Source organism: Atta colombica, unplaced genomic scaffold (assembly GCF_001594045.1).
Source record: "Atta colombica isolate Treedump-2 unplaced genomic scaffold, Acol1.0 scaffold28, whole genome shotgun sequence".
Taxonomy (NCBI): Eukaryota; Metazoa; Arthropoda; class Insecta; order Hymenoptera; family Formicidae; genus Atta; species Atta colombica.
This window is the reverse complement of record NW_017259381.1, coordinates 129,201-149,363: the sequence shown is the minus strand read 5'-3', so window position 1 is coordinate 149,363 and position 20,163 is coordinate 129,201. Positions and strand designations below refer to the sequence as shown.

General features: G+C 28.6%; 1 protein-coding gene across 1 annotated transcript in view; it reads right to left on the bottom strand.

The window, feature by feature from the left end:
- Window positions 1-20,163, bottom strand: part of LOC108689870 (glutamate-gated chloride channel) — a gene marked incomplete at its 5' end in the record, with an annotated part of 315,742 nt that overhangs the window by 168,326 nt on the left and 127,253 nt on the right. The window contains one exon of the mRNA XM_018196823.1: window positions 5,670-5,759. Coding sequence (XP_018052312.1) covers window positions 5,670-5,759 — 90 coding nt within the window. The remainder of the gene's footprint in view (window positions 1-5,669; window positions 5,760-20,163) is intronic.

Sequence of the window (20,163 nt, the reverse complement as noted above, 5' to 3'; positions counted from 1 at the left end):
TTGGTTTATATATAATATTAAAAAAATATTTTTTAAATCGGGCAATCGGGCATCGAGCAATAACGTAGATTTCAATAAGTCGTCAGTAGCATTTGGTCGGCTGAAATCAGCGACGTTTAGGCTTGAGCATCAGTAGCAGCGCTTTCTGGAAAAAGAGAATAAAAAAACTTGTTGATAATTGTTCGTTTTTAGCAAAAAATAAAATGCATTAACACTAGTCATAAACGCATTTGTAAACAGAAGATACATACCGTTCGACTTATATTTTGCCGATGTTGATGGTAATATTGGCAATTTTGATGCTTTTTCTCTAGGACATTCCAAATATCTCGCTTTCTCCCTCAAAGGTGATAGACTTGACGGATTTGATGACAAGGGATTCTTGCTCTCGATTAATTTTCGACGTATATATTTTTTTACTTTGTCCATTTTTACTTTGTTTTAACGCTCATAACTAAAGCTTACGATTGAAAAAAAAGCTTTATACATCTATATATATATGTGTGTGTGTGTGTGTGTGTGTGTGGTACACACACACACACACACACACACTGCCTATATACAATGTTTTATATACTTGTCCAGTTCAAGTCTTTTTTAATTTTTACAAATAGAGCACATATTACATGAAAATATTAAATGACATGGATTTCTGCACTCCGAATAGTATTTGCCATGTATGGTTGCATGAGATTTGATAACATGTTCACGAATGGTATACATGTGTTCGATGTCCGCTAATCTCATCATATACAATGTATATAAAATTGACGAAGCATCTGTTGTATAATAAAACTATCGCGCACTGTTTCGTTCAGTGCCATTGCTTCCTCAGGATACACTATTTTGTTCTTAGTGTCTTCACTCTGATCCTCACTCTGATCACTATTATAGCCGCTATCCTCCGATAATACATCCTTATCCATTATCCATTATTGCCTCAAAATTCACATCTTCGAATACTTCGTCGATATCCATCAGGTCTTCTTTTGATATATTATGAACAATATTTGTGCACTATATTTTCCATTAATTATTCAGTATATTATACAATACTTTAAGAAAGCTTGCTTCTAAATTATACACTTCTAAAATCAAATTCATACTGTAATCCTTCTCTTCAACGGGAGTAGATATTATTTTTTCTAATTTTTTGAAGGAATGTTTCAAAATTATATTTTCATAAATATAAGAAATTTTAAAATTCTAGAATTTCACTTAAAGTATTTCACTTAAAGTGTTTCAATTCCTTTTGTATATATATATATATACGTATATACGTATATCATATAAATATCGTATAAAAATAATAACTAATTTTTAATAGCAGCCAGATGTCGGCGCTCAAAATCAATCATTTCTATCGCGATCAATCTTTACTTATCTTAGACATGCTTTTACCCTTATAAAAATTTATGACAACTTACTATTTATACAATTCTATCGAATATTACTTACACTTCTATTAACCTCGAAACATATTGCAAAAAACATGTTCGATGTCATGTCCTCTCCTAAAAAAGAATAAACGATCGAGGCATTTTTATCAAGGGAGAGAGACATTGTATTTCAATATCATCATTTTCGATAGCAGCCAGATATTGGCACTTAATCAATTAATTATGAAACTTGGTCATATTTATTTAAAATAATTAATAATAAAAAAATTAATAAATGTTGTTTCTAGAAAAATTACATTACGCCATATCTTAGCCGAAAAACGGTTGGAGCATATATCGGCGAATATCTTTTATAACATTTTTCCCATACCTAATATTTGTTTTTTGTATTGTTTTTGTTCATGGCAATTCCCTTTTTATGATGTTTTTTGTTGTCTTGTACGACTGCAGTCCCCAAAATCTGTCTTACTGCCACTCCGCAAACATCATAGTCCCTCCTCCTTCCTCAATATTGAAGAATCCCTCGTGCCCTGCATTCCCTTTGGAGCTCCAGAGTTAGATCTCTCTCTATTACATTACTTATATAATAATAGTTTTTAAATTAGTAACGATTAAAGTTCACTAATCACGGAGCTGACAATTCGCGCACTCAGGCTTGATGATATATGATGATATATGAAGTGGTGAAGATGTATCACGAAGCTCCTCTCAGCTACTTCAAGATTATCAAATATTATTTATATTATTTTAAAATATTGTTCTTGCTTTTATATGAAACTATTTGTATCATTGTGCACACATAATTAATATCGAAGCGTAACAAAATATCAATTTAACAGCGAGATATTATGACATGTCAAAATCAATTCATAGTCATGTTCATGTGCTTTGTATGCTCGACAAATGTTTTTGTAATAAATAGACAAACTATTTTTAATGTAAAAAATATCAAATATGCAAAAACGGTATATTTCATTAACAGAAAATGTTATTAGGCACCAAGATTCAATACGATCACATAGGACATATCTCGGTTTACAATTTGGTTTTTTATGTATTCTGTATATGACGTAAAAACGTTATAAATTAAATTTTACAAAAAGTAAAATAATTCATGCTTCGCTTATAAAGTAATGCATATTTTAATTAACTCTTTGTGATCACCTGGGTCCAGGGAATTCCAAAAAGGTGTGACACTTTATATTTTTAAAATGAGTCTTTTTTTTAAGCGAGAACTTAAACTGTCATTTATTCAAAGTTTAAAATACCTTTTTGAACCTTCAACCGCATATTGTTCCTTCGCAATATTTTAAATATGTTAAAATTAAAAACTTCGAAAAGCTGCATTTCTATATTCTACAATGTTTAAAGTATGTTTAGTAATTTTTATGATTTTAAAAACAACTTGCTGTAAGTACGGCAATCAATTAAAGTTGGGATTTGCTCTTTGTGTGACCAACATAAAATTCTCATGAAATGTGACCACAAAAGATTAATAAGTAAAAATTGTGTGTATCGATTTATTGTCTCTATGAATTTTATTGACATATATATGTGTCTTATTGTAATTTATATTAATTTTTATATTTTTTACTTTTTTCAACATCTTATTAGGATAATAAGAAATATGTATGCCAGAGTAATTTGATATAAGTGCATTAAGGTTAGTTAAATTAGTATTTTGTATTTGTAGTATATTTTTAGTATTTATATATTGTATTTTAAGCCTTGCTTTATTAACACATTCGATTCTTTTTAATGAAGAATCGAATTCTTTCTAATAGTTTATCTACTTATTACAAAAATATTTACCTGCATACAAAGCACACGAATATTGTTTGAATTTATTTTAATACATGTAATATCTCACTATTAAATTATTACTTTATATGCTTCGATATTAATTATGAGTACACAATGTACAAATAGATTTCATATAAAAGCAAGAACAATTACTTAATAAAAATATCATTGCATATATCTATGATAATCTTAAAATTGTTGAGAGGGCTCTCGTGATATCTTCACTATCTTCACTACTTGTCATATATCATCATGCCTGATGATATACGGAGCGTGCAAAATGTCAGCTCCGTGATTAATAAATTTTAATTTAATTTTCGCTACTAATTTAAAAACTATTATAGCTCCGACGTTATAATAATTTTTGATATTAGATAATTTTCCAAATTACTTCAAGAATCTGTAATTAGCAGGTGCGTTAGATCTGAAACATCCTCTATGTACGAATCAATATATTAATCATATGTGTATATGTCGGTTATTTTATAAATATAATACCTTCACTAGCAGATATTACATTTATAAAATATATTGATATATCGATCAATTTTATAAATGTAATGCTAGAAAAGATATTACATTTATTAAATAACTCGACATATTAACCAATATGTTGATGTAACACACGGTACATACACAATATATCTTTCAAAGAATATGAAACAGTATGAATGGGCAAATATTTATTAGTGCAATATAACAATAATTTTATAATAAATAGTACAATATAAACTTATAATTAATAAGCGTTGCTATAATATACAAATAATATCAGTATAAGATAAATAAAACTATAAAATAAAAGTATAATTTATAATAAGAATCGCTTATTATATTTTTTTATTTTGATAATACGATTAAATTCAGTACATATATAAAAAAAATGAATCAATTATTTCTTCAGCATATACAATATTCTAACTATTAAATTTGACAATGCTCAATTTTACACTTTCCAGTTAATAATCTCTAATTAACAATAAGTGACAATTTTATCGCAATAATACACAAATCAATATATAACACTATGAAACACTGATTTTATCTTTGGCTTGCGAAATATCATTTTCGAAGTATTTTTTGATGCTGAAAACGATGCCTCAAAATTTGCCTATCACGTCAATTTTCTGAGAAAATTGGAATGATATAGGTGAAAATTGACAATTTTGGTCTTTTATAATGATATTGTGGTTAAGGAAATTTTATTTTATGTACACTCTTTCTATCTTAAAGTGCTATTTTTTATATTAAAAATGGGTTTTTTTTTTCTGTACGATATTTTATGATTAAGTTACGTTTGAAGTTATCACTGTTTCTGAAGTTTATTCGAAAAAGCTTATTTGAGCTACGTTCCATTTAAAAAATTTTAAAAATTAAAAATAAAAAAAATAATAAAAATAAAACAAAAATTAAAAAAACAATAAAAATAATAAAAAAATTAAATAAAGAAAATATATATAAAAGGAGGGTAACAAAAATCCCACGTGGGGCACTCCGGAAACACATATTGCGGCTGAATGATCTTCTAGCGATTGTCATGCTAATCGGAATGTCTAAAGGTGCATTCATATGCAAACGTTACGCATCAAGCAGCAAAAGCAGCAATCAATCAGTTGGACGATACGGCCAGTGATGTAAAAATTGCCTTATTGATTGCTGCTTCAGCTGTTTGACGCTTGATATTTGCATGAATGTACCTTAATGCCTACTGCACACTGGATGCAATAAATGATAAGCGACGAGCGATTTGCAATGAAAGCTTTACTTTGCGTCATCGTGTAAGGAAAAGCAGAGCTTTTATTGGATATCATTGTTTATCGTTCATCGCGTCCAGTGTGCGATAAGCATAAGAAACATAAATCAAAATATGATACTTGCTAGCTACATGTGATCAAGAGATATGGTATTGTCTCGCGCTAAGTGAATGTGCAACGCGACAGCGCGATAGCGTATGCCTAACTTCAAATCCACTATTAAATCAACTTGGTAAAAAACGTGCAGAAACCAAAGAACTTATTTTAAAGATAGCACTTTAAAATATAAACAAAATTGGCAAAATAAAATTTCCTTAACTGCAATACCATTCTAAATATGGCCAAAATTGTCATTTTTGGTCTATATTATCCCATTTTGCTCGAAAATGTGATGTGATAGAATTTTTCTGAATACAGATTCAAATTCAGCGGCTAAAAATCTTCGAGAAATAACATCATTCATATGCCAAAGACAAAAAAAGTCAAATTTTGTTCCTCAATGTAATACAACAAAGCAAACATCGAATATCTACTTGGGATATCTTGGCATTTTGTATTTTGGTAAGCTTGGTCCTGTCTCTCTCTCTCTCCTCTCTCTCTCTCTCTCTCTCTCTCTCTCTCTTTCTTTCTCTCTTTTCCTTCGATTTATTCTCTTTTAGATTTATACGTTACACTCATATCGAACAGATAGATATGAGAGATAGATTTTTACCTTGCTCTTCAAATCTGCGCTGGCACAGCGAGCACTTAGAGTCTCCAAAATCATCGAACTCGTCCTCCTCAATCACGATCTGTCCGTCAGCTGCAACAAAACAGCCACGATCTTTCCTTCCTATCTTTTATCTGTTCTTTTTTTCCATATTATTACAGCTTCTATATGTCGAAAGGAGAAACGAATTTTCACAGAGCCGCGAAATAAGCTCTAACAAGGGAAGACTCAGAAATGTAGTTCACGGATTTTTTATCAGCTTTTTCTGATGATTATTTTGGGGCATCAAAAAATAATAAAGCCGTAAATTGCATCTTTATATATTATTCGAAAAAAAAAAAATAATAATTTTAGCACACGGTGACGGATCGTTTTCAAATCAAAGGAAATCAGTAGATATTTAAAAAACAATTAATTTTTATGTATATATATATATAAGATCCGAAAACTGTTTTTGAGAAAATTATTGTAACATTCTTTGATTTTAACTGAAACTTGAAACAATTGCCTCGTGAACAATTGCCATTCGTAAAGCAGTATAGTAAGAATCAGCGTAGAATTAGATAGAGCGTTACAGAGCTTATAGGGGAGATCGGGGTTTGTTAATATAGTTTTCACAATTTCGGCATATTAGATTTTTTAAACAATTATTATAATTAATATGTATTAATATGATAAAAGGGAGAATCTTTCTTTACATTTTCAAACTAGTAATGATTCTATGCACTATCTATACAATTTTTTTGCAATAAATGAAATACTACGTTGTAATCAATTTGCCTCGATAAATGTAAGATAAATTGATACATACACGAAGTAAGAGAAAAGGAGGCTCAACTCCGTAAAAAAGTAGAATCAGTTTGTGAGCCGAGAGAGAATCTGCTAACAGAATAACTTGCACATTTGGATGTTTAAAAAAAATCAGCTGTACCGATATTACACGATGTCATTAATGCCTAGACATTTGAATTTGCAGGAGTAGCATTTCGAGGCATAATCAAGACACGCGTTCCTTTCTAAATATTCATGCATTATGACTATGGTTATTCGAAATTGTAACGTAAACTTAAAATTGAACTAAATTAAACTAAACATAAACTAAACTTAATAATTGAATAATTTAATAATTTAATAATTTAATACATAATTTAATAATTTATAAATAAAATCGCTTTTAGACACAACTTTGATGAAAATTTTTCTCAGAATTTTTCCAAATTTCTGTATGATTTTATAACTTTCTTGCATTTTTTATAAGAATTAAAACTTTTTAGAAATACTCAGAAAGCTCTGGTCTATACCTTTTCTCAGAATTTTTCATATATAAATGCCTCGATACTCCTATAAATTCAGATGCCTAGGCATTAATTACAGCGTGTGTACGTACGAGCTACACATTTCTTGTCGTTTCTTTGATTTGTATTTTTAATTGTGAGGTAAATTTTTTTTATTCGAATAACTTTTAAAGGTATCAAGTAACTGAGGTAAGGTTGATTGCATGGCCTCTAAATGTATAGATTATTCCTAGATTATTCCGCTTAGCGGATTCTCTCTCAATTCGGCTCACAACTGGTTCTACTTTTTCCGTTTGCTATCAAGTTGAATCTCCTTCTTTCTTACTTCATGGGTACATATCATGTGTAAGTTGCTTCTATAATAAATTCTATGTTAAATTAACAAAAATATAATAGAAAAGTAATAGAAATAAAAATCAAATAGTAGACATGTATTTCTTAGTAAAAATTGAATCTTTCAAAATTATTTTGTAATAATCAAGTAATAAAATGTTATAGAAAAACAAATATAAATTATTTTATTTTTACCTTATTTGAATATAGAATATTAAATATACATGTTTTGTCAGAGTTAAGTTGTGATTGGATGTTCACACGTACGCTATAGCAAGTCATCTAAACTTGTATTGTACAAGGTGTCCCAGAATTTGAAATTATTTTTATATGTAAATAGAGGGGAAGCTCTAAGCTGTATGATAGTCGCAAAATGTTTTTTACAACTTTTTAATTTTTACAATAGTTAACGAATTATTAATTATTAAAAAAAAAAATTATAATAGTCCGACCTACTGCTATGCAATGCACGGCGAGATGCAGTCACTGAGCGAGATTGCTAGGTACGCAAAGAGTTGTTTATTAGTAATAAGTGCGCTTGCACTTATTATATTCGATGAAAGGCTAGGCTTTCCCTAACTGATTTTTAATAATTGATAATTCGCTAATTATTGCAAAAATTCAATAGTTATAGAGAACTTTTCATTTTAGTCCATTCTATCTGCATATGAAAATAAAATTTCTAAATATTCTGGGATACTGTATATGAGTCAATGCGCCTCCATTCCTACACATGTCTGATTTTTATCATTTTATTATAAGAAATTATTTGTATTCAAAATATCATATTGTATATTAACAGACACTTTTTTTAAACTAATATTGTCCGATACTGATTTTATCTTTGGCTTATGAAGCATCATTTTCGAAGTATTTATTGACGCTGAATACAATGCTGTCCTTAGAATTTGCCTATCACATCACATTTCCGAGAAAATTGGAAGAAAATAGGCGATAACTGATGATTTTGGTAATATTTAGAATGGTATTGCAGATAAGGAAATTTTATTTTTCTATTGTTGTCTATTATCTTAAAGTATTATTTTTTGCTTTCAAAATGAATTTTGTTTCTGTATAATTTTTTGATCAAATTTACGAGTTTGAAGTTATCATTGTCTTAATCGAGGAAAATTAGCGGTATAGTAGAATAAAAATAACACAAGAATAAAATATAAAAAACAAAGAAATAATTAAAAAATTAAATAAAAAGGAATGTATAAAAAAAAGTGCAACAAAAATCGCCTCATTGTAATGCACTTCAGAAATACATATTATGGCTGAATAATTTTCTAACAACTGTCATGCTAACCTCAAAGTTAAATCTAAAAAACATGAATCAAGATATGACACTTAACGTAGCTATGCATAATCAAGAGACATGATAATATCTCGTACTAAGTGATTACATTAAAGTTCTAGATATACCAAAATAGTGCAATCTTTTTATCTGAGCTGAAATGCTGACAGTTTTTCTATTGGCTATTTCGACCGTCATTTTGGACCTAAATGATCTGTAGACTCTAGTGATCAACTTCCAGAGAAGGAGGGAACATAAAAAAATCGATATTAATTATTATCGTCATAATCAAATTTTAATAGATAATCATTTTTTTAGACTTATTAATGAAACATTACATTATTACATTGATAATAATACTTAATTAATAGCATCATATAGGTCACAACCAAAATTGTATCAAGTTATGAAATCACAAAAATGTATCACATTTTATGTTTTAAAATTGTATTTTTGTATGCTATGTATTTTACGAATAATTTTTGAGATTTTAATAAGAAATCATAAAATTTTTCACATGTTAAGTTAAAATTAAATTTCACACTGAGCATAGATTCTTATGTTTTATTAATAATTGTATTTTTTCAAAAATTCTTCTTCAAAAGGTCTTGTAAAAAATCGTTCAGAAACAAAAAGAATTTATTTTGAAAGTGAAAGATAGCAATATAAGATAATATAAATAAAATTGGTAAAATATAATAAAATTTCCTTTAATCATAATATCATTAGCAGATCAAATCCAGCGATTAAAAATATTCGAGAAATAACACAATAACATGTAAAAGACAAAAAAAGAAATTTTGTCGGATAACATAATACAGTATTCGCAAAGGATCTGCACATTTCGGACCGATTTCCGCGTATGACCTCCACTACCACTCGAGGCCAGCGGCCGAGCCGCCGGGTGCTCACGTGAAGTTCTGACTCAAGAGCGTCTCTATAACTTAAACGTGCGGAAATCGTATTTAACGTTATTAAAAAATATTTTTCTTGCAAAATAATTTTTATTTTTTTTTTAAATCAAATACTAAATTTTCTAAAATATTTTGTCATAATAATTCTTCTGTCTACTAGAAATCATTCAATAAGTGTTATAAATTTATATCGAGAAGTTTCTATAAGACTTGCGAAGATGAAGTTAGGAAATACGTGAAAATTCTGTTTTCCATACGAAGATCTTACAAGGTTTCAAGTAACAAAGATTCGCAATAACTATTTTCTTTTATAAATGAATATAATTTTATTGTTACCGTTTTTATATAATTGTTTTACATTCTTTTTTAAACAATTACATAAAGACGGTGTTATATACGTTAAAGAGAATGTTAACAATTAATTGTTAGTCAAGAATTTAAAATAATAAAATTATATTCGCTTATAGAAGAAAATAGTTATTGATATAGAATTCTTGTTACTTAAAACTTTGTAAGATTTCGTATGGAAAACACGGAATTTCCAGATTCACGTATTTCCTGACTTCAATCTTCGCAAGTCTGTTACAGAAACTTCTCAATTTAAATTTATAACAATTATTGAATAGTTTCTGATAGGCAAGAATTATTATGACAAAATGTTTTAGAAAATTTAGTATTTGATTTTTTAAGAAAATAAAAATTATTTTGCAAGAAAAATATTCTTTATAACATAAAGTACGACTTCCACACATTAAAAATGTTCTTTAATTAACATAAAATATGACCTCCATTAGTACATGTTCTTTAATTACATAAAGTACGACCTCCATTAGTACATTTAAACTACAGAGACGCTTCTGAGTTAGAGCATCACGTGAACGCCCAGCAGTTCGGCCGCTGAACCTCGAACGGTAATGAGGATCGCGGAATCGACCCGAAATGCGCAGAGTACTAGTACAATATTACTTAGACTTGCTTTCTTAAACCGAAAGACATTAATACGAAATTATGAAATGCTCACTTGTTTCTTCTTGAATTATATTTTTTTCTTTTTTGGTAATTATTTAGTATAAGAGATCATTCTCCAATGATTTTGATTTTGACATACATTGTCATGACTTTGAGTGACCTTGAACAAATTTTAACCGTTGCTCGTTGTTCGTTAAAAAATTATTAACAAAAAAAGTTCTTCAATAAAACCTAACTTTTGGACATGACTGTGTGCGTTGCAAAATGTTTTTGTTTATTCGATTCATTTCATTCAGTATTTATATTTTCAGATATTGGGTATTCCTTAGCCATTATATCAATAAATGAAGTAATATATTTGTAACAATATTTCGATCATTATAGGAATTTGGGCAATGACGTAGTTGTGTTTACAGTTGCAGTGTTTATTTTCGCGAAATGTTAGATTTAAACTTTTGTCCATATAAAAAGAACGGAAAAGGTGTACGTTATACATAATAAAATGTTTTTTGCTTTACAAACATAAATTCTTTGCTTTAAAACCATATTTTTTTCCTTTAAAATGCAAATTCTATGCTTCTAAAAGAACAAATTTTCTGCTTTAAAAATACAATTTTCTCGCTTTAAAGACACAAAAATTATATAACAAAATATTTTGCGCTGCATATTTAGAGCAGGGAATTTGTCTCATTGAAGCGCAGTCATGTCCAAAAGTTAGGTTTTATTGAAGAACTTTTTTTGTTAATAGCTTTTTAACAAACAACGAGCGATGGCTAAAATTTGTTCAAAGTCTCTCAGGATCATGACAGCATATGTCAAGGTCAAGGTTATTGGAGAGTAGTCTCTAATACTAAATAATTATCTCTTTTTCTATTGTAATACTTGTTTGATTTAAATGAAACCTAAGAAAAAATATTCATGTTATAAAAGAAATATTTTTCGATAACTTTTTTTTTATTGTTTCTTTCGTCATAAATTGTAAACGGAATGCTAACTTGCCTCTTGTGTCAACGAGTTCCGGTCTCTTCTACTTAGATTATGCTTATACTCGTACATTCATCGAAGATGTATTTTTCTAATCTTTCTAATTTCTTTTTCTTTATTGTAAATTTACTTTAACTATTTTCAAACTAACGTTTTTTTTCAACTGAATAATTTTATATTCGCAATTTTTCAATGAAGTAATAACTACTGTTTTGTCTCTTCGTAATAATTGATAATTGTATTCTCCATCAGTACAACAGATATAATAATAATATATAATAATTCTTACAATTAATAATATATTTTTGTATTTATTTCGGAATATAGCGAAAATTTACCTTTACGCTGTTATGATCGATTATGTGTAAGAATCGATCTTATTATAATTGCAGATTTAGAAAAAAGATGTCTATTTCCTTCTCCATTATGTTCCTCGTTTATAAATAGAATATTTTTAGTTGAAAAGAACGTTAGCTTGAAAATCATCAGAATAAGTATAATAAGAAATAAAAGAGAAATTAGGAAAATTAGAAGACTATATCTCTGACGGACGCGTATGTATAAGCATATAATCCGAGCAGACATTCTATCATTTTTTTCGATATTTTTATCGCTTTATTAATGGCCATTCGCGATTTCAAGCTTCGATTGAAATCAAAGAATTAATTTTTTCAAAAACTTACAGTTCATCGAACTTAATGAGTACATACAAATTAATTACTTTTTTAAATATTTATTGATTCCCTCAGATTTAAAAGCGATCTGTTGCCATGACCTATAATCACAATTCTTTTTCTTAAAAAAGGTTTAATTTATAATTTTATAGAAATTATATTTGGTGTCCCCAAATAATTGGTGCACGCAAAAGCCGATTAAAATCAATGAAATAGGGTAAAGTCGCCTATTATGGGATAGGTTTTCAATATGAGATAGCGGGATTTCTATTAAATTAATAAGCGCATGTGATTGATATTATGAACTTATTATTCATAGAGTGAAACATATTTAGTAGAAAACTCATTATTAAATCATGCGTATAATAATTGTGAAAAATGATTCTTGAAATTTGATGTTGTCGAATTTTATTGAAGTTAATCTTTAAAGCTTGTTTTATTATATAATAAATAAATATTTGGTAATAAAATCTGCAATGATAGAGTAAGGTCGTATTAATAGGAAAACACACGATATAATGATTTGTTTAACTGTAAAGATTAGATTTGATGATCATGAAACAAAGCATGGAAATCATAATATGAGATACTTAAGATATTCCTAGCTAAGAACATAGCTAAGAGCTAGCTAAGAACATCTAAACAATTCAATATCTCAAAGCATACTATTGAACGAAATATTAAAAAAGATGATTCTATTGTTAAGATTACTCATATACACACATACTCACATACATACATCGAAAAATTATATAATTATGTATAACATTCAAATTCTTTGTTCCTACTTGTATGTAATATAATAAAAGCGTTTAATGTAATAAAAAAGTTTACCTTTATTTTTTCCTTAGTTTTTTGTTATGATATCATCTCATACAAAAAAATCCTTGTATCTCATATTAGGAATTCTTTTTTTGAATGAGCAAAATCGGCACTTTTGATAAAAAAGTTTCACATACAACAAAGTATAGCTACTATCGGTTACTAACTTTTGGTGATAAATCTTGAATATATTTCCTATAAAATTAACACGAAAATAAAAATTAAGATTGTAAATTAATAATAAAATAAATTACAAGTCTTTAAAAAAAGATATCTCATATTAGGCGACTTTATCCTACATTTTTTGTAAAAACATAAGAGAAGCTTGATCTAATGATAAAATCACGAGATTTTAACTTTCTTAATCATAACTTTCATTAAATTATCTTTTGAAAAATCAAAGCTTTAATAATATTTTTATTTTTTATTTGAATTAATATTTTGTCAGAAAAATCATATTAGCTTTAATCTCCATAATAAGCTCATAGATTAAAGAATTAAATAATCTGTTTTATTTTAAATAAAATATATTTTTTAAGATACAATATATAATGTCTGTAATATAAAGTTATTACGAAATTATATTAAATGGTGTACTTTACAATTTAATTTCAATTTAAAAAAAATTGTAATATCATTTTTTTATAAATCAAAATTAAATTAAGAGGGCTTTTGCTCAAATTGAGTTAAAAAAATCGATTCTTTTTTGCATTTTCTTAAAATTTAATTTCAAGAATTCTCATGTAAGACGATATTTGCAAAATTGGCAAAGTTTCAAGACATTAAAGCGGTCGCCGCGGCAGGCAAGTAGAAAATATGTTCTCAAAGTTTGTGAGCAGCATATCTTGAAATCGAATTATTCAATTGAATATAAATTTGGAGAGGTATTTCGTAAAACAAAGAGACTAAAAAAAGTATTGTTTTATACATTTTTTGGCTCCTTAATTTTTGAATTGAATTGTGTGCCAAATGATACCCTACAATAAAACATTAATCACAAATAAGTTTCAGATTGAGGTTACAATTGTTATCATAGTTGGATGGAAAGAATTACGTCTATTCGAAAACTCGATTTTTTAAATTCAAAACAAGCGTCATTTACATAAAACTTTGTAGAAGTGTGTTCGCCACAAGGGTGGGCATTATATTAGTTGTAGTGTACTACTCGACCTGATTCAGAATAATCCTAATTAACATTACATATACATTAGGATTAGCTATACGTACCCAATCCTAATATATATCTATGTAAATGTATCTATAACTATTTCTAAAAAAACAAAATTAAGAAAGACTTAAATTCTTCCATTCAGAATTGATTGACAAAAGATATCAGGATAAATGAGTTGAGTTAATCTTGCTTTCGTCGACTGGATCAACTGCGATCTTGCCTTCTTAAAATACCGAACCTTGATTCACCTCTCTGTGATTAATGTCTCATTATAAGATACCAGATATTATAAGATACCATTTAGCACATAGTTGAATTTCAAAATCGGGGGTTTAAAAATGGACTATTCTTTGAGTCACTCTTTCTGCTGAGGGTAAACTTATAAAACTACTGTTACTTTTTGAAATTAAACATTTTTGAGCGTTCTAAAAATAAAAAAAAATAAAAAACCATACTTTATGTTCGCTATACTATTATTTTGGTAATTTAGAATTTTTTTATCAAATTCGTCCCGTAGAAAAAAAATGTTCTTTAAAACATGCTTTTTGATTTTTTGTTTTAAATAAAATGGAGACACGCCCACCAATTTAAAGATATATTCAAGTTGCGGAGGATATTTTATATTGACAATATAATAAGTATAAATTAATTATTTTTAATAGAAAGAGTATATACACAAATATGTAATAAATAAGCTTTATAAATTAAAAAAAATCAACTAAGCATTTTTGTCAAAAAAAATGTTAATATCATTCAATTTTTGGCCTAATTCAGGCAAAAGCTTCCTTAAGTCTAATGTAATTATGAAATGATTATTTTATTATTAGATTTCTTTTTATAAGAATATAATAAATTGCACTGAAAAACAGTTAATCTGATGATTTTTAAAAACGATATCTATATAAATATCTATATAGAAAATTATATGCATAAGTTGTCTCATTATTCGCGGATTATCTCCTTCTACTCATGAGACAGTGAATTAAACTAAACTGAAAAATTTTGTACTATTTTGCCATTTTCGTAATAATTAATGAAATAATTAATAAATGTAAATATGCATCTGCGCAAAGAAACAGCTTATGTGTTTAACAATGCTAGAAACGCAGTGAAATATTTGAAGACTCTATGAATAGTACAACAATATGTATACGCTGTTTCTGATTATTCTATGGTACTTTTCTGAATATATTAGGTGTACAACTTTTCTTCCGCCGTTTTTTTTCGAAATTCGAGGCTTTATTGTAAAAAACTGGTTATACATTTATGATTCAAAGTATTGTCCATCGCTGACTACTACTTTCTCCCATCTTTCGGGTAGCGTACGAATCCCGCGTCGAAAAAACTGGTCATCTTTTGAGGCTATCCACGAATCGATCCAATTTTTTACTTCTTCATAAGACTGAAAGTACTGGTCAGCCAAACCGTGTGCCATTGATCGAAACAAGTGATAGTCAGAGGGAGCAACGTCTGGAGAATACGGCGGGTGGGGTAGGACTTCCCATTTCAACGTTTCCAAATATGTCTTGACCACTTTCGCAACATGGGGTCGAGCATTGTCATGCTGCAAAATCACTTTATCGTGTCTCTCGTTGTATTGCGGCCGTTTGTCTTTCAATGCTCAAACGCATCAATTGCGTTCGATACCGATCGCCTGTGATTGTTTCAGTCGGTTTTAACAGTTCATAATACAGTACGCCGAGCTGGACCCACCAAATACAGAGCATGACCTTGGACGTCAAAATCACCGTTCTTGAAGCGTTGAAACCACTCACGACACGTTCTTTTATTAATAACGACCTCACCATAAGTATTTGAGAGCATTCGATGAGCCTCAGTCGCAGATTTCTTCATATTGAAGCAAAAAATTAAAACTTCCCGCAAAAGACGAGAATTTGGTTCGTAAACTGATATTTTCAATCGAGAATAACTTTATGATGCAGACACAAATCGACTAATGTTTCTATGGGGTTATGTTGACAGATGCCCAAGTTTATTGTGACGTCTATGGTCTATTTATTTCGACCACCACTTACCGCTAAAGCCATCTATAGGAAAACGGCAGAAGCAAAGTTGTACACCTATAATCAATTTAGTTTACTCTATCTGCACAATGAACGCTGTGTCAATAATCTGTTTTTTATTTCTGTATTAGACTGCACTAGAATTTTCTTTTTCACTTTTGTCAAATATCAAACATATACCTATTCCACTTTAAGTACCAAAAGTGTACACTAATTCAGCTATAGAAAATAGGACTCAATACACTAATTTACAAAAAAAAATTTTTTTAATTATTGTGAACCAGACTTTAAATTTTTATAGATTTTTTGATGCTGAAAACGATACCACAATCAAATTTCACTAACATATTGTGTGTCTGAAATAATAATGATCGCAAAGATTGAATTTTTTTATGTCTCAAAGTAAACAAAGATGTTCCTGGTAAATTAATGCGTTGAATGGGAACCCAAAAATGTATCACATTAAGTTTTTGAAATATTTTAATCTAAAAGTGCAAAAATTGATGTATTTGATTATCTTCAATGATCTACAAAATGTTTAATAATTTTCAGTATTTAGACGGATATTACATTAAAGTCTTATTCTTATTCTTTTTAACGTATATTGCTATGATCTGACTTTTTTTCATTGAAACAGAACAAATTGGATTCTTTTGTTTCTTAATGCGAAAGAGTACCTACATATATCTACTATATGTAAAGAAAATAATAAGGTATAATTTCCTCGAAGAGTTTGAGTTAGAGAAAAATAGGTACATTTTTAAAGATTATGTATTTAAAATTAAAAATTTGTTTATTATGATACTATCAAGTCTTTAAAAATCTGAAAAACAATCTCAGATTCTTTCAACTACTTGTTTGTTTACAAACAAGCAGTGGATTGTTTGTACAAAAATAAAAAATATTAATGAATATAAATAATCTACAAATATTTTTTTATTTATGGAAGTAAGGTTATCCTAATTACTCTTATATATATTGTGTGATGTTAATCTTCGTTTTACGTTGTAAAGTACATGCACTTGGTGCAGCACTCTAGATGCAATGGGTTTTCTTTGGGAGAAGGCAGGACTGATAATCAGAAAACTGGACAAATATTATTCGGTTGGACTTCGCTTTGCGTAGAAAGTTATAAATCCATGTGGAACTCGCTTTACGTTAGAAGTTATAATATAAATCTATGTAGTTTTACGTAAGGTGGGTAGACTGAAAAAACATGGTGGAAGAAAAAAAAAGAATAAAAAGAAATAAAAAAATTCGCAACGTTCATTGATCATTAAAAAGTTATTAACAAAACAGTTTTTATAAATATAATTTTTGGATTCAGGATATATCCACTCCACCTCTCTTCCTGCCTAAGGGTGTTCGATTTTCCACGCGAAATGAGTTTTATTTAACCTTTCTACTTGTCTAGGAGTGTACGACTTTTCACGAGAAGATTCATTTCAATTCTTGCCCTGCCTAAGAGCCGATTTTCTGCGAGAGACGATGTTCACTTCACTTTCTCTCTGCCTAGGATCTTTTCTAGGCAGAACGGGAAGTGAAAAGGATTTTGCTTCGCGAGAAAAATCCAAGGCCCCTGTGTAGTGAAGTGTAAAATAATTCTTAATATTATATAATAAATATATAGCAGAAATAAGATGTTATTTTTTACACTTATTTGTTAATAATTTTTTAAGGAATAACGAGTAACAGTTAAAATCTGTGGAGGTCAATCAGAGTCATGACCTTGACAACATATGTCAAGATCAAGATCATTGGTCCCAATCAATCGGCATATTTACCGTCGTGATTTTTCTTTCTTATTTTTTACATTTTAAACTTTAGAAAATAGAATCGTCATAAATAATCACTATGCTGTTACAATATTACCTGCAAAGTTTCAGCTCAGTCGGAAGGATGTCTCATTCGGAAGAACACTTGTAAATCGATATGCACAATTCTTACTCATTATTAAGGGATCCTAAAGATGAATAGTCATATTGATAATAGATCTTTATACACAGACAATTTACGTGTTACTGATACATCACTACAGCAATATTTGCACACTCACGCATGCCACACATAAATCTTCGTATAACAATTATGTTTTAATTAGATGTCTAAGTTCAATTTTAAAACCTAGACATTGTTTTTTCATGCAAAAAATTACTAATCTACGGATTACTATTTCGTAAGTATAGATTGTCCAACTTTTATATGAAGCAAATATTGTCATGATGTGGCTGCTCTGGAACACCATATTAGACTAAGAAATGATGAAGAATTACATCTTAATTTTGAAATATTTTTTGTCGTTCTCAGTATAGACTTCAAACATGTAATAATGCGTACATTTTAATCCTGGAAAAGAATTTTCAAAATGGTAAGAGAGAAAAAATTGTTATACAAAAATTATATGGTTTAGTCGGTAATGCAGACTGGATTTCAGGATTTTAATGGTAAATCTTCGAATGAGCTAGGTCTTCGTAAAAAAAAATAATTATTCATTTCTCATATATTTTTGACTCCTGATTGCGACAACATAAAATATTTATTCATATTTTGACTGCTATATTGGAAAAACATGCTGAAAGATAAGTGTTTTGCGATTATCTTTGAAATTATGTATGTTTGAAAAAGTTTGAAGCAAAAAAATGTTTATCATTATATTTTCTATAAAAAAGTTCTTATAGGTAATAAATGTATTCTCAATACCTTAGTTGATATATTTGAAAAACTGATAAGTCCTAGTGGCTCTCGAGGTAGAATAGATCTTTTTTCGCATGGAAAGTCTGATACCCTAGGCAGGAAGTGGAATAAATCTCTTTTCGTGTGGAAAATTGTTCGTCTCTTGGCAGTGGGGGAGATGGGATGGACCTCAATTCGCGCGTGAAAATCACACGCCCCGAGACAGTGAGGTGTGCATTTTAAAATGTCAATTAAAAAAAAATAAAAGTCGAATAATTGTACTTAAATAAAATTGGAATAATTATACTTTATTTCTTCATTGATGAGTTTAAATTTTTATTTATTTAGTAAGGTGCGTTATTTGAATTTTAGATGGTCTGTTTATTAGTTTTTTATATATACCAATTAAAGTATTGAATATATGTTGATTGAGAGCGAGAGACAAAGCAGATAGCGCACTGGTCTGCTATACTAGAAATCCCGAGTTTAATTCTCGGTAGAAACAAAAATATTTTCATATGCTTGTCCTCCTCTCGGAAGGAAGCAGTAATCCACCGAGAGTACCGTTCTTTGTCAAGAACGCTTCTCTAACAAAATTAAGTTCCATATGGACTGTGTACAACCAGCGTGCGCATCACAGGCATATGAGAGCAGTCACTACACTCGGCCACAAGCAATAGGACTAAGAAGAAGACATTCATTCATTATAAGACCTTTTTTTATAAAAAGATGATAAACATTTTTGTTTCAAACTTTTTTTTATAACGAACATTTTCAAAGATAATCATCTCTTTTAGCATGTTTTATCAATATTGGTATAGCAGCCAAAATATGAATAAGCACCATTTTATATTTGTCACATTTGCAATCAGGAGACAAAAATATATAAGAAATTTTAATTTTAAAAATTAATCAATTTTTTTTATAAGGATGTAGCTCATTCGAAGATTTATTGAATTTGGTGCCTAATAATGTTTTCTAATAATATTGTCTAATAATAACACTTTTATTTAAATTTTACATTTTTACAGTTTTACAAATTGCCGATTGTTATCTCATTTAAAAAGCAATCTTAAAGAAGCTGAAATAAATAATAATAATATTATTATTATTTGTTCTAACTTCTTAAAGATTGGATTACAATTCGATAATATTCAGCAATTTGTAAAACTGTAAAAACGTATTAAAAATTTACATAAATTATTATATTATTAGAAAACATGATTAGGAACCAATATTCAACATCATCTATACAGGGCGCTTCTTATCTCATGATTTAATTTTTTATATAATATATGTATTTTGATATGTGTATCTTTATATGTGTATTATGACATGTAA